At 37.2% G+C, this 16648-nt stretch overlaps 1 protein-coding gene across 10 annotated transcripts in view; it reads right to left on the bottom strand.

Moving 5' to 3' along the window:
- The window catches only part of Cadps2 (calcium dependent secretion activator 2), a 595026-nt gene that overhangs the window by 155140 nt on the left and 423238 nt on the right, over positions 1 to 16648 (bottom strand). For all 10 annotated transcript variants that reach the window (XM_017797106.1, XM_017797102.1, XM_008828867.1 and 7 more), the window contains exons 12-13: positions 11443 to 11579; positions 9279 to 9466 (exon numbers count right to left, since the gene is read on the bottom strand). In XM_017797106.1, the coding sequence (XP_017652595.1) occupies positions 9279 to 9466; positions 11443 to 11579 (325 nt within the window). The remainder of the gene's footprint in view (positions 1 to 9278; positions 9467 to 11442; positions 11580 to 16648) is intronic.

The raw sequence follows: 16648 nt of genomic DNA, 5'->3' as shown, positions 1-16648 counted from the left end.
CCAGAAGATGGACTTGAACCAGTGTCCAGTCTGCAAAGAGGAGGGTCAACACAGAGAAAACATTTCCTCCATGCTTCTAAGTGAAGCCCAGGTCAAGCAGGACCTCTTATCTTCACGTAGATGGAACTGGTAAAAGCCTGAGGAGCCAGGGGCTCCCCCCAAGCCCATATGACCCCTGAGAAACAGATCCTCGTATGACCTTAAAAGTAATAATAAATTGGTTTATCTGGGCCAACTGTATGGCCTTAAACACTCGAAAGGAAAGTATAACTAAAGATTCAAGAGGCCAATCTAATTTTTTAAGAGTCCATATGTATAGCTAAAGGCTACAGAACAAGCAACAATGCCAGATAGGAGATACCTTCTTTTGAGTTGTTGGCCAGAGTGGTCAAAGGGACTCCCAGAGAGTAACCCAGCATAGAACTGGGAAAATGAACAGCAGACCCCAATCTTATCCAAAGGAATACTGACAAATGATTGCTGCTAGATGAGGAACAGCTGACCCTCCTAAAACAAAGACCTCTAGATAGGCAGACTAGATCCACCAGAAGGGCAAGAGGTGGGGAATGGCTGGGGTGCCGACAACATAGTAGACAGTAACAGGGATATCAGAGTATAAGGACACTAGTGGGGGGAGGGAGGCTTTGGGAGGGTGCCATCTGGGATGTGGGAGTATAGTTGAATAAGATGGTTTGAGATGTTCTGTGTGATACACACACACACACACAATCAACAATTTAAAAAAATGTATTATATTTGAGGAGAAAGCATGGAAATTTATATCATGCTAATTAGTAGAGGTGATAAACATTACCATTGAAATCTACCCGATGACTTCATAGACATACACAAGCGCCAAGGATCCAAGTGAACTGATTATGACTAGCAACAATCAGATACATACAGATTAGAGATGCATGTGCCAACATCTCAGTGTTAGTAACAAAAACAATGAGTCTTCCCGCCAGCAACAACATATTCTAAAATGAAATGGGGATCTTTTTTTAAAAGCTAAATCTCATTTAATTTAATGTCTTACAGGGCTTATACTGACTTCAATATTGTATAACTGTATTAATTCAACTGTGAACCTAGAAACTTGCAACCACTTGTGAAAGAGATACATTCTTGCTCTGGAATGTGTTACTGAATATGTTAAAGCTGTAGTGAAATGCTTCTTCTAATCATGTGGTTATTAAATTTAAAAAATTAAAAAAATTAAAACAACAACAACAAAAGAAAAACAACAAAGCATAAAAATAAAAACAAACACCTGGCATGGTGGTACATGCTTTTAATCCCAGCACTCAGGAGGCAGAGGCAGAGGCAGATGGATCACTGCGAGTTTGAGGCCAGCCTGTTTTTTGAAGTGCATGTACAAACATCTTAATGTCAATTGCACTGAAAATGAATTTTTCTGTATGAAACTGTGTATTTTAATAATTAAATGGAGATTTTTAAAAAGGTCAAAACCTCAGTTAATTTTATGTCTTATAGGGTGTATACTGAGTACAATATTATATAACTGTAATAATTTAACTGTAAACCTAAAAATTTACATCCAATTTTGAAAGAGATGCATCTTAACTCAGGAAATTGTTATTGAAAATGTCAATGCTGTTGTAACAAAATGCTTCTTCTAAGTATGTGCTTATTAAATAAATAATTTTAAAAGTCTTGCTTACTACAGGAACTCCCATAGAGGAAATTCCAAAGAATATGCTTTAGGGCATAGAAAAATAGTTTCTAAATTTATAAGTATTTGGTATGAAAAATTAAAGAAATAATATACACACATATAAGTTTAGAAAATAAAAACGAAATTATGCAGCTAAAATCTAGAAGGTGTAAGCTCACAACAAGAAAGGAAGTGATGAGCAAAAGCTCTCCTGGTCTTATACTTTTTAGGAGAATTTAGCTGATTTTGCATGAAACTTTAAATTTTCAGCCATGTGCCTGTTAAGTATTCAAATGCAACTGTTGCAACATGTCAACTATTAAGAGAAAAAATGTAATACAGAAAAATAACCTTAGTGAAATAAAGGAGCAATGTGTACTAAGTAGGAGGCAATGAAAAGTAAGAATGGATTCTTATTAACAGATATCTTAACAGTAAAAAGACTGAATTGACTAGAAAACTGTCATACTAGAAAAATTAAATGAGAACTTACTTTGCTTTTATATAACACTGAAATTCAAGAACATAAAAATCCCATAGGCATGAACAAACATCAGACAAATTGAAAAGATAGTGACATTAATAATAGTCTAAATAACATCAATGCAGAAAAAAAAATCACTAGTTATGATAAGGGTCGCCAAGTAACAATGTTCACAGGAAGACTGAACAAATTCCAGTTTGAAGGTATCTAATAAAACAGCCTCAAAATATGCAAAGCAAATCAGAGAGAAATAGCAGAAATTACAGTAGCAATGGCAGGTCTCCACTTACCATGGTCATAACCCCACAGCTCAAACAGCAAAAAATTAATAAGGGTTAGAAGACATGAACTACAGGAATTCTACTTGCAGTAACTATACCAAGGTAAAAAAAGCATCATGAAACATTGACAGTATTTGAATCATTCTTAGGATTATGGTATTTGACATGTCTATGGATATAAAGAAAACTTCCAGAACTTATAAAGAACTGGTATCACACAGGTCACATAATGAAGTGAGGTTTGAAATCAGTTCTCAAGAAGAAAAACTATAATAAAAGATTAAAGCTTCTTAGAAGGAATCTTAATAATTCCCACGTAGTAAAATCAGTATATAGGAGGGGTGTATAGTCTCAATGCTGTTATTAAAAATTTTAGAGTATCTGATCAGTGTGGTAAATTAATAAGGAAGGAAGAAACCTTAAGACACAAAGATGAGCAATTAAGGAAAAGGAAAAAAAAAATCATGACATGGACTATAAAAGGGAACTTTTAGGGTGGTGGAGAGACGACTGTGTTTGTCAAAGCCAACACAATTGTAATGACTATAGAGCACAGAGAGATACAAACTTGAAAAAGAAAATCAACAAGCCAACATTGCCTTAACCAGAATGCCTAGGACTTTAAGAATGGAATGTATGCTGTGACAAATGTATGGTGTCACCTTACCATGGAGGATATGTTGCTGTTGCTGCCAAATTAAGCACTGGAGAACTACTCACTAGAACAAGAAGGTTAATGGACTTAAGAAAGTATATAAAGAGTTGGTCTCTAGGTGGAAAATTCTGAGCCGATTTCTACCTAGGCTGGGGTTATACTCCTAAGTAAATGGACTGAGGATGGTGGCAATCAGATGCTTCACTACTGAAGAGAGAAGTGACAGACAAGGAAAAACTAAGATGAAGGCTGTGGTCCTGATTAGCAATGTAGACCTTGTTTCTGTTCATGGTTTATCTGATATATCTAACAAATATGAAACCAGTTTCTGCTTGTTTCTCTCCTTCTGATTTAGCTCCAAAAAACTCGTCTATCCAAAGGTTCAGAAAAAAAAATCTCAAAGTTGCTTGATATGAATGCAGAACAGGAAATTGATCACTTGCCCTTGGTACCAATTCCCTCACATGCAGTCTGCCTATCTACCTACCTTGGATGATGGGCTTATTTCCTCTAGCTTTAATATGTCTTTTTGTTACTCTTCCATTAGGCCGACAATGTTTCAAGCAACAGGGAAGAGTAATTCCTGCTTGAAACTCAACTATGGTATCCTCATATTTTGCCTGAGCACTTTTCGGTCCTTTTATAAAATGACCTCCAAAATCTCATGTACTGAGCCACCCTAGTGAACAAATCTAAAATTCAAAACTGAAATCTAAAACTTTTTGAGGGGTTGCTCCATCAGTAAAATGTATATAGACGGTTCAAAATCCAAGAACTTCCAAGACCTGGAAAACTTCTTGGTTCGATCATTCTGGACAACGGCTAGTTTAACTTAATATAGTATACATAAAATATCATGACCTGATACTTCGGCAGTATTTGACTATGAACAAAGTATTTACATCATTTTTGGATCTCTTTAAGAACCAAAGCAGGTAGGTAGCATTGATGTTCTTACTCACTATGAAGAGAGAAGAGACGAGGCTCAGATAGGACTAGTTGTTCCAAGTCACATAGCTTGTAAATAGAAGAGCTAAGACAAGAACACAGATGTTTTGATACCTATCCCAGTGCCACTTAGGACATACTAAGTCTCCCTGTGCCCACTTTCTTTGTTCGATGTATTAGAATGCATATTTACCCTGAACCACATTGAATATAAGCTTTCACAGGTACAGATAATAATTCAGAGCACATGTGATCAGAGCAAATTTAAATTCTATATTTTCTCAAAATAAAATTTAAAAATATCTCTTGATACATATTTAAAAAGTATTCATTGACACCATTCTGATACATTTATCACAGGTTGAAATTTGGTTATATTTCATGGGCAAGTTTGCTGTTGGCACCTTTCTGGCTTCCCCCTCCTGGGAAATGAGCCTCTAGACTTATAATTTTGGTAGCGTTTATATCAATTTCTTCTCCCCTTTAAAAATATTTATTATTTTTATTTTACGTGTATGAGTGGATTTCCTGCATGTATGTTAAATGTACCTCTGTGATGAAATGCCTGTGGAGGTCAAAAGAGGGCATCAGATCCCCTGAAACTGGAGGTAGACAGTTGTTAGCCACCATGTGGGTGCTGGGAACTGAACTAGGATCCACTGCAAGAGGAGCCAGTCTCTTAATCAAGCCAATGCCAGCCCCCTCCTTTATTTTTGAGACAGGGTCTCATGCAGTCTAGGATAATCTTGAATCTCAGATCCTCCTGTCTCTTTATCAGACATGCTGGGATTACAGGCATACACTACCACACCCAGCTTGTACATCATTTCTTTGACATTTATCCATGACTAGAATTAAGAAGTTGTAGTGAAAATATCTCATATTTCTATTTAACAAATTATATATGATTTTACAAAAAATGCATCCCTATCTCTAAAATTAGAGGAAAGAAACTGAGGCATAATCTCCCCAGTAGCAGTCACGGGGAAATGTTAGGGTCTATGAATCTGGAAGGACTGTAATATGATGATTTGATGGATGACACGACCTGGAAGCCACAGAAAAAGGGATGGGATTATACCTACTCTAGCCATGTTGTACACTACTTAAAAGCCAGCACATTGGAGCTGGCCTTTGTCAGGCATGGAGCTGCTTCTCAGTGGTCCTGCTAAGGAAGAATGGGTGAATGTATTGCAGGTCTTACACTAAACCAGGACATAAAAGCTGTTTTATGTTGCTGCTTTCATTTCTCTTCCTCAGCTTGACTTACAAAATCAAGACGTATAAACACACATATCAGCCTCGAACTTTGCCCTATAACTCATTGTCTCTGGTGTCTCTTTTCTCCTTCCTGTCAGTCCTCAGTGGCTCCGTCGCTGTGAGAGACTGTGTTATTTGTGTGTGTCTGTGTGTGTGTGTGTGTGTGTGTGTGTGTGTGTGGCTATCTTCCTATGAGAGTGGGTCTGCTTCTGTCCTTGACTCACTTTTTCTCTCTTCTTTTCTTCTCTCTGTCTTTCTTGGTCTTGGTACACCAGGCCTTTTCTGTTTAAGTCTATTCTTTTATTTCTGAAACATTCACAGACCTATTCAGTGAAGATGCGGCATACAGAAAGCACACACCCAGCAAGCTCAGCACTAGGGTATGATGTGCTTCCTGAAAAGTCTCATCCAGACAGCTGTCCTTCACTTCAGTAATGACAAAAGGCAAGCCTTCCTTTTGAATTTTTAACAGAGGCAGTTTTCAGGTAATGAGCAAAATAATTCTGTGTCTTGACAGATGTAAAAATGACCATAAAAAAGGATGATGGCAAACTCAGCTGAAAAGTCGGACTTGACACTGGCAGAGTTTTTAATAGAAGTCTATATAAAGAAACAACAGGTATAGCAGACATGCAGCAAAGGAGCATATCAAAAGGGGAAGCTGCTAAGGCTAGAATGTTCTATTAGCAAAGACATCAGGAATGTAATTACATACACACGGCAGCATTTCTACTTAGCATGGAGTAGTACAGCTCTGCTGCACGCTTTCCACACTTTTCCTCTCTTCACAACTCGCATCCTTCTAGGCTGCGTGGCCAAGGAAAGCATGTTAGAATAACAGCAATCGATACCAACAGAGTCCTAATATTTATACAGCACTGTCACACTACTGTTCCCCCTGCCACTCATAGCCAAGAACTCTAAATTTTTGGGAAGTTAAGTAATTTGCCCAACCTGGGTTACTCGGAAAATTTCAAAGCCAGAATTTCAGTCGATATCTTTTTATTCAGTTCACCAGGGGGACATAGTTCTGAACTGAGGACTGCAAATGTCACAGGAAATGCCACAACTCAGCTACTTGAAGCAAGGTGCAAACTCCCTTCAAATGCCCCCTTCTCCTTTCTCCATCTACTGTTGAATCAGAGACTGACCCGATGTGCATATTTTAACTTTTTATAAAGTACAGCTAATGTGACTATTACAGTTAAAATATGCAGCAACATATAAACATACTTTGTTACAAGTTATGTGATGGTGTCTTGAGGGGCTCATACTATGAGCACATACTGGCATATCTATGGCATAAACTGTGTCCTCTTACATGTCTCTATCCTCCTAAGGCCCTGATTAAAATCTTTTCTTAATAGACTCCAACTTTGCTGCATAAAAATTACATTATCATTATGAAGAAAACAATAGTTTTGCAGAATAAAGGTAACTATAGCAACCTCAGATTCGAATCAACTTCCCTCTCAGGCAGTGGCAGCAGCTTCTAGGGGCTTCAGGAACTTCACATTAAAATGTGTCTCAAACACACAAATTTTGGATGCCATTAGTTGAATTTCTCATTTAGTGTTAGCAATTTAATTCTACCTTTTGGGGTCAATAACTGAAGTAATCCAATTACACAGCTGTCCTGGGGTTTGCTTCAGTGCAGCCGTGCCTGCTACCCTTGTAGTCGTGAGTTCTGCCCAGCACTGGAATGTCTCTCACTCGATGTCCATTACACAGGAGGAATGGTAACACCCTTGAGACATGAGGTGGATTTCGGAAGAGCTCACTGGAGCTAATCTGAACTGGCCCTGACACCTCACATGCACTTAACAGAAGGTTCAGTTTGGGGAAATGGAAAAAGCTACAATTGGCAGCATTTTTCTTAATATCCAAGCATGATGGGCTCCATAAGAAAGTGAAAGCATGAACAGATTCCAAGCCTGTTTTATGGTGGACTAAGAAATGGCAGCAGTAGGGATTTCAACAAATTTTCATTACACCCATAATATACAATACATTGTATTAATAAATGAGGATAATAGGTAAATGATACCTAATTAAAATATTTTATTATTTTATATATATATGGGTGTATTGTCTGCATGTGTGTAAGTGCACCTGTGTTGTGCAGAGCACATGGAGGTCAGGAGAGGGCATCGGATTCCCTGGAACTGGAGTTACAGATGGTTGTTAGCTGCCATGTGGGTGCTGGGAATCGACCTGGGTCCTCTGCAGGAGAAGACTGTGCTTTTAACCACTGAGCCATCACTCTAGCTCCATGAAAACTACTTTTTTTATTTCAAAATATGAACTAGTAGAACAGAGACAAATATATGTATCCTTCACACAGATATACACTAAGAAATGTCATAAGATTGCTAGAGATCAAAGACTTTTAGTGTTTGAATGTGCTAGAAGATGACATCTTACTAGAGTTTTGAGATAGTTGACTCTGAAAGACCAGGAAAAAGAGAGGCATTCCGAGGAGGTAAACAGATTATAAGGGGTAAGACTATCCTTAAGTAAACCTTGTTCAACAGAATGGGACATGAAGGGGAATTATCGCTGGCAGGGCTCAGAATCTATTTTGAATTTAATAATCACATGGAAATTACTAAAATCTTTGAAAAGGCAATCATAAATTTTGAAGGTGACTGATGGACCCCTACAGGGAGAAAAACAGCAGAGATGGAAAAGATGCAGAGCAAGAAAAATGGAGGCCATGATTAGGGCAGACAGCTGGAAATTAAAAATGCAGAAATTTGAGGATCCTATGGAATCTGGAGTTTCAGAAAACTAGCAAAGTGATGTTTGAAATAAATACATAAATGTATGAATGAAGGAACAAGTGAATGCCTGGAAACATGAATGAGTGGAGAACAAAGGAAGGGGAAACCAGAGAAAAGGCAACAAAATTGTAATAATGGTGAGAGAGGTTTGGCTGAGAAGGGAGCAACAGCAGACATCGAGGAAAAGACAACAATATTTCAACGGAAGCTAATTTCTTTTAACATGAACGTAAGAGACATAGATTTTAAGTGTTATATGTTTTCTACTATACTTACTCTCAAATTATAGTTTATGACTTATGATTCTATTATGCTCTTCTTACAGAGGCACTGTGAGAAAGAGATGATGAAATTTGACTCATGTCACTCAGTTATTAAATGTTCATTTGAAAAAAGACCGTTCTCAGTTCTGAATCTCTTGACTACTACATCACACAGTGAGGCTACCTGAAACTTGGGTTTGTGGGAGGAAAGAAAAGAAACTGCAGTCACAGGGATGGGGTAATGGTTAAAGCAAAGGCAAAGGGGACACGATGTATGGATCTCCTTTTTAGGAGTAGCCTTTGCAGAGGTAATCTAGAGACAATATTAGAGGAATGGGGAGAGTGACATGGACAGACTTTTAAGGGGAGTTCTAGAGAAGACTTTTTTTTTTTTTTTTTTTTGTCCTGGTAAAACACACGGTGAGTTCAGAATTCTAAAGTAGGATACTTGTTCTAAAAGTGTGAGTTAGGGAAGGGTCTTGGAGGGATCTCAGCATAAGTCCTGCATCTTGCTGTATTTCATAAAGGAGGAGCAAGAATCCTCAGCAATATCTCCACTATGTGTGGCTGTCAGCAAATCCTCCCCAGGCACACATATGCATTACAGCAGGGATCATCTGCACACGTAAGCTGTGCAGAACCCAGTACCAGGAAAGAAGAGGAATGAAAAGCCAACTTGTACTCCTGGATATCGTCTCTGTCTTTTTCTACTTGAAGTGGTTTTGCCAGTGAAAAGAAGCATAAAGTGCAGCTCACCTAAACCAACAGCATGTTGATATACATTTTTCTTTTGTGTGTATGTGTCTTTGTCTTATAAGAAGTGCCTGCTATTTACAATCCGTTACTAGGTGATAATGGTAAAGCACATTTTCTCTGTCTTCCAGGCAACCCTATACATTTCACTATGTATTTGCAAGTCAAAATACCTGTTGCCGTGCACATGAGAGGCACAGAATGCAAAGCTGTAATGGAGCAGGGTGGGGTCAATGACAGCACCATTTTCTGAATGTTCCATCAGTTCTGTAAGGTAGCAGAGATGCCTATGACAGCCTCTCACACCGTAACGGGCACAGTACTCATCTAACACAAAGACCTGGCCAGGGCTAAACCAACCCTGCAAGAGAAAAGAAAAGAGACACACATTTTTTTATCCTAAGATTCATCTTTCTGTAGGCACACTTAGGCTATGAGAAGCTGCATCGGGACGTCTCTCAGAATTTATTTTATTAGTGATGTTTTTATGCTATTTTCAGGTGGAATGGCATCAGTTTTTGCAACTGATTTGAGACACCAGCAACCTAATATCACTTTGCCGATAGACAATTTGCTCCTCTCCACTGCCATTCAAAACTAGTCAAATTTATTCACAAGATTTATTTACTTCTGTCAGTCACAGAGTGATACTCCCCAAACTCAGCTAAAAAATGGGTAGAAAAGCAGACACTGGCACTGGCATTGCCCGTTTGCTGAAAGCATTTTATAAAGCAAACTAAAGGAAAATTTCAGTAAGTGTATCATTAGTACACACACACACACACACACACACACACACACACACACACGCACACATACTACTGAGTGCTTAAATATCTGGGAGTTTTTCTCATTCTGTCCTTCTATGGCCATATAACAGGGTTGACATTTTTCAGCAGTGGTTTGTTGTCCTTTGAATGTGAGATGCTGGGCTGGGTGGGAGCATATCCATAGAAAGCTTGCAGACTGCCTGGCTAATGCTGGAGGACAGGACTAAGTAGGCTTGCTTTGTAAAATATTCTGACAGATTAAATTCCATGGATTAGCTTAAAATAATAAAGAGAAAGAAAAGAGAATTGTAAAAGGAAACAGTATAATCAGGAAATGAGGAGTGAGATAGAGACATGAAGAAGAAGGCATTAGCAAAGGAAGAGGAAGGGAGTCTCCCAGGCCCGCTGTGGAGATGGGAAGCCACTCAGTACCTGGCATATTACAGACCCTGGATCTCTAATAATTAAAACTGTATGCATGCTAGTTATCATGACTTCTTGTAACAAATAAGCTAAACTTGAACAATGTGAAGTAATTTGTCCAAGAACACAGAGAAAATTAGTTGGTGAGTCTTGTGACAGTCAGGGCCATCCTGCCTCCAAACTGTTTCTAATCATATTGTACTCCCCTCTCAGTGTCCATAAGACCCCTGGTAGCTTTATCTTCAGAATCCTAATTGAATCAATGACCCATCAGTACAAATATGTAAGTTAATTCATTTCCTCTTCTCTACTGAGTATCTCCAGAGACTTGGGAGCATAGTGTCTGAAACCTTACTATAAAGAGAATATAATTTATTATATGAAGGTACTATGTTCAGTGTCTAAGGAACTCCAGTAGTGACAGCAATTGCCATTGCCAATACTAAATAAATGAAGGGGCCTAAATGAATATTATGCTATAATATCAATCCCCAGAATCTGTGGTGTCAAGCAAAATATAAATCATAACATCAAAATTTGGTTATATGTTCAGCACATACTAGATAGTAGTTAGCTACTCAAATTACCTCTGTCTCTGTCCCTCTGCCCCTCTCCCTCTCTACCCCTTTGCCCTTCTACACCTCTGACTTTCTTACAATTCAAATGATTTTTGGAGGACTAGATAAAATAAAGCTGCCCTGTTTTGAGGATCCCATCAAATTGTTCATCTTCCCTGTCATTTATGTTGCCCTTCTAGGAATCAGAGAGAAAGGTGTAAGATTGCAACATCTGATGAGTAGAATATAAACCTTAAGATGTCTGTGCAGGTGTTGATAACTTCTATGGCAGAGGCTTTTATATCTTTATTTAAAGCATTCTGTTTTCTTTGGCTTTCTCTGGAGGGACTAATAAAGCAGTTCAGTATCTATTCGAGTCTATTCTCTTGTCTATTGAGTGGCACAGCAGTGGTCTTCGAGTGTATAATTTTCAAATTGGGAAGCAATCAATTGAAATTCTTTATCCTGAACTCCTAACTACAGTTATTAAATGAGTCAGTAATAAAATGATGATTTACAATGAGTATTTCCCACTTTCTAAACTCTTTTATTCTAACCTATAGGTGACCAGACAGATTTTTACTCACCAAACAAGAATAGGAATCATTCAGTCTGTGATCCAGAGTCTTTCTCTGGAGAATTCTGAAGAGGAAGGCATGGTCAAGCTTGCAAGGACTAGCAGAGATAAATTCATCCATACCATGCTTCTGAAAACGGTCTGCATCTGGGAATCCAAAAAGAGCATGCAGAGCACATGAGTTTTTCTGTTTAAATAATTAATACAGTTCACAAAGAACATTGAGCTCAGGGATAATAGAAATCCACCCTTTGATATGTGGGATATGATACAAAGAACCAAGCATTATAAGGTTTGAAGCCCAAAAATGACAGAAGAAAAAAAATCCATAAGCCATTTAGAATGAATAAATTCAATTAAAACCTTTTAATCACATTTATTTTTTTGCATGTGTGTGCATGTATGTAAGTATAAGTACATATGTGCCACACTGTGTGTGTGGGGGGGGTTGAGGATAATTGAGGAATTCAGTTCTCTTCTTCCACTAGGTGGGTTCTGGAGCTAGAACTCAGGTTGTCAGGTGTGGCTACGTTTGCCTTTAACCTCTGAGCCTTCCTGCTGGCCTGAAATCCAATTTTTATTAAAAGCTGTTTCTAATATCTATTAGAAGAATAATCTTATTTCCCAATTAAAAAACAAGTTGATGTGTTTTAAGTATACAATTACTAAAGGAACTGACGGGCAAAGAACTCGGGTCTATTCAGAGAGAAACCCAGCCATGGTGACCAGAAGCCTGCTTCCAAATGGCACACCAGGGCAGAGATAAGCACAGAAGCTCCATCTGGATCACTTCCAGTCTGCTTTGTGTCTGAAGCTTTTAGTGGGATCAACGTTAATGCAGACATGGCAATGAACGCTCTCAAGCGTCAAGTTTAAGAGACATGAAAAAGGGAGCATCGTGTCTGCAAATATGCAGACAAAGCCCCATGTCCCAAATGGCACTTCAATCAAAGGTTCAAATTTATTGTTCTTTACAGATTGCATCTTTCAGTGCCTGTGAACCCTGTGGGTTTATCAAAAGGCAAGCTTTTATGATTGCTTTCATTAATGGCATGTTTTGTCAAAATCTTCAATGTGATTGACTAAATATAGACAGAAAAAGCCCCACACGTCCCAAAAGGAGTGCTCGGGTGTTACTACATTAGCTCTGACAGAAGCAGTCAGTTATCAAGATAGAAGTGTACTCTTCCACAATAGTAAACATGATGGTCCACTGTTCCTTAAAATTCACACATAGATCTCTTTTCTGGTCATCACAAGCAAAGCAGCATCCTAAACATAAGCTGTGTAGTTTCTAAAACCTATGCAGTACAATCCTGAAACTATAAAGGAAAAAGAGACAAAAGTTTATTGATTAAACCCAATTATAGAGTCAGGCTCATAATAAAACTCAATATTGATCTGTGGACATGATGCTAACATAATCAGTCACATTTAGATATTTAGCCCAGATCATATTGATCCATGTCAAGTTCAACTTTCAGCCATATTTGTGGATGGAAGAACTATATAATTCAAGCTGAAGGGTCTTGAGAACCACATTAAAAAAGACACAAAACTAATGTATATCGCACATCAATGACACATATAAAAAACTGAAGTCATCAATAAAGCAATGAAGGAAAACGCATTAATGAGGCAAAGAATGGGATCACAGTCCTGGGAGAAAGCAGTGCCTGTGCTCTTTACTATTAACAATTATTTACCTGAATGATGAAATATATTATGCAATAAGTACTATTCAAAGGATTTTGAACTGAAAAAATAGGACAGTTCAATTTCTCTTATATTTCGTCTGACTGTTTAAAAGTTAAACATGTAATAATATGAAATAGAACCAAATGAGGATATAGAATATTAGAAAGGCAAAGCATGAACATTATGGGATTCCAAGGTTATTTCACATTTGAATGAATTTATCGAGGAATTTTCACTATGCAATGAGACTGCGAGATCATGCTATAGCACAAGGAATTTATCTTAGAATCTTCATATTATGAAAAAGCAAGATTATTTTATATTTGAAGGAATTCATCTAGTTTAGCATCTTTATTTCTCTAAGTAAAAAATTCTTTTAGTTTCACCTTTATGAAGTGATTGTTTTTATGAAATAACTGCTGAATTTTATTCATTATTCCTTTCAGTAGAGAAGGTCACAAGAAGCAGTTAAAAATAACGACCATTAATGACTTATCTGTGGAGAATAAGATATGTAATAAATTTCATAGGGGAAACTTATAATTCTTATTTTATGATAAAGGTTTATAGAGTCATTTTTAAAAACAGCAGACAAAATATACAAGTTTCTGAAAATGAGTCTGTAGTTAATTTTTATAATTAATTTTTACACTGATAAAATATTTTTTCATAAAATATAACTAAATATTTTTTTACTGATGTGACAAAAGAAAACAAAGGCTATGAGATGGGCCAGTAGGTAAAGGTGCTTGTGGTCACACCTGATGACCTGAGTCATATACCCAGGACCCGAATGGTGGTGGAAGGACAGAATCGAGTCCTGCAAGTTGTCCTCTGATTGCTACTTGAGTGATGCGGCACACACCCTCCGCCACAAATAATAAATGTAATAAAAAACAAAAGCTCAAACAAACAACAACTGCAATCCTTCCAGGTCTACAGCTTTATGAAAGCAGGTTGTAAAGACCCAGCACCTCTACTCAACTGATGACAGACAAGCAGAACTCAAAACACTAAACGAAAAGATACTTCACCACTGGTTTCCATGAATTTATGAAGAATTAAAAAAGAAACCCCAAAGTTAACAAATTTGATCTCCCCATGTGACAGATCTTTTTATTTTTAGTATAAAATAATAATAATAATGTAAAAGTTTATTTGTTAAAAATACAGTTGGACCAGTTTGTTGGCCTTTCTTTGAAACAAAGCATAGCAATGTATATGAGTGTTTATAATCTGTTGCAAAGTCAAAGGAACAGCATTAGTATAAAAGTGAGGATACAGATGTGTGCTATTGAATGATTCTTTGTTATTTTTAAAATAAATATTATTTTCTGTATTTGAGGTTTACAATATAGTGTCATGGGGTATATAGTGAGAGTAAAACAGTCAGTAAGGTGAAGCAGATTAATATACTAACCATCACAGCTAATGTTTGTGATAAGAGCAGCTAACATCCACTTATTTTACAGAACTGGCTAATGGAATGGGATCTTAAGCGCACTTCTCAAGTACGGGACATTTCTAGATACCTACACCTACAAATATGTTCCTTGGTATCATTTGAATATCTCTACATTTCTTCATCTATGTTTTTAAATGTAGAAGTCTATCATAAACTAAAATAGGAAATAAACTATAATATTATCTAATTTCTTATTTTTATGAGAACAAGTTTTCATATTGTTTTTCCTTGGCATAAAGTATTTACACATTACTGTTAATACACAGCAGCAACATCTAAGCCAAATGGAGGCTATGTTTCCAGTCAAGTAGGATAGTCAAATTCTATACTTTAAAATTGGGTTATATCTGATTACCTTCAATTAATGTTTTCTATAAGACAAAATAATTCTTATTTTTTAACTTAAAAAATTATTGAGGATTTCTTACATCCATATAATGTGTTTGATCAAGTCCACGCCCACTCCCTCCCCCCCTACTCCCATATCTCCCCCTCACTTTTTTTTCTGAAAACTTTGTGCACTCTTTCTTTTGGGGGGGGGTCTTGAAGACAAAAATATTCATAGTTTTAATAAAACATTCTCTGATATGATAACAGCAAATTTAAGTTTAGTTTGTCTTATCAAACAGCACGAGAAAATTATCAAAACAAACCAACAAGAAACAAGCTTAAATAATGTAGTGTAATGCAGTCATAAATGGTGATGATTGACCTCTGGACTAACTACAGATGTGGGACATGGTAACTGAGGATACTGGAGGAGTTTCTATGGTAACAGATGGATATATATATATATATATATATATATATACTGTAGCATCTTTAGGTGATACTGCAATACTACAAGGAGTGTTAACAGTAGATGGAGATTTAAGAAATTATAGAGGCTTTATTCAAGTAAAACCTGAAATTTGAATTTTTCATAGGATAATCGCTATGGGAAGTCAAGGGAAAAGAATAAGTATGTTGACCGTATCAATTTACACAGTTAAAACTATCTTGAAACCAGCTAGCACAGAAAACATTGTGAGTACCCTCAGGGATCTGACCAACCCCTCTGCTCTGATGCAGGTACTATATTAGGTAGGCACTGACCCCAACCAACCTCGTGTGCCTAAGAACCCAAATCTCCAGAAGGGCATCTAAGTCAAAGTTAAGGAATGTCAGATGGAAAAAACCTCCTTCTTCTCTCTTTGCACCAAATACTAAGGATGCTGCAGTTTTTTTAAAGTTTAACCAAAAACATTTTAATAGAGCTACAAAATGTTTTACTGCTCTTGGTGTGGTGAAGTATTGTGATCTTACAAAGAAGGGGAAGAGGGAGAGTAGTAACTGAATTGGAGCCCTTTTAACAGCATTCTGAGGTCACTGAGGCAACTAGAAATGGGGCTCAGTAGCAACTGGCTAAGAGGAGGGTGCAACTAGCTAAGAGCAGGTTGAGGCACCTAAGCAGTATATGAACCTTGTGAAGTACAATTCATTTTCCTATGCTTAAAACTGTCATATGCTTAGGAGTTTGCCCAAAGCTGCAGTAATCATTATTCATGTCAGATTATCCCTTTCTTTTACCTCAATCTCTTATCCAACTTCAAGTAGCTTAGAACAGTTGGCACCTGTAATGCTTTGGTATCACATACGTAACCTTTAATAGGAAGAGTTTAATGTTTTAAATTTCTATGTAGATCAGTCTGTCTAGTATGTCCTTATTGTATACGTGCAAGTTTCTGCTTAAGACCAAAGAGTAAGAGTTAATACACACATCACTTAGGTGTTGGCTCATATCTCAATTATTGATCTGAATAACTTATTAGCTTCTTTTTGTTATATTAGTTTAAATTGACATATAGATTTATGTGTCTTGAATTCTGTAGTACATAATGTAAGAAACCCTGTGTTTGCTGGGTGTGGTGGTGCACACCTTTAATCCCAGCGCTTGGGAGGCAGAGGCAGGCAGATCTCTGTGAGTTCAAGGCCAGCCTGATCTACACAGTGAGTTCCAGGCCAGCTGTGGGCTACAGGAAAACCCTGTCTCAAAAAGACCAAAAAAAAAAAA

The sequence above is a fragment of the Nannospalax galili genome, unplaced genomic scaffold (assembly GCF_000622305.1).
Source record: "Nannospalax galili isolate Female #2095 unplaced genomic scaffold, S.galili_v1.0 scaffold413, whole genome shotgun sequence".
In the NCBI taxonomy this organism is placed as follows: Eukaryota; Metazoa; Chordata; class Mammalia; order Rodentia; family Spalacidae; genus Nannospalax; species Nannospalax galili.
Note: the sequence above shows the minus strand (reverse complement) of the source record. Positions and strands in the feature narration are given on the sequence as shown.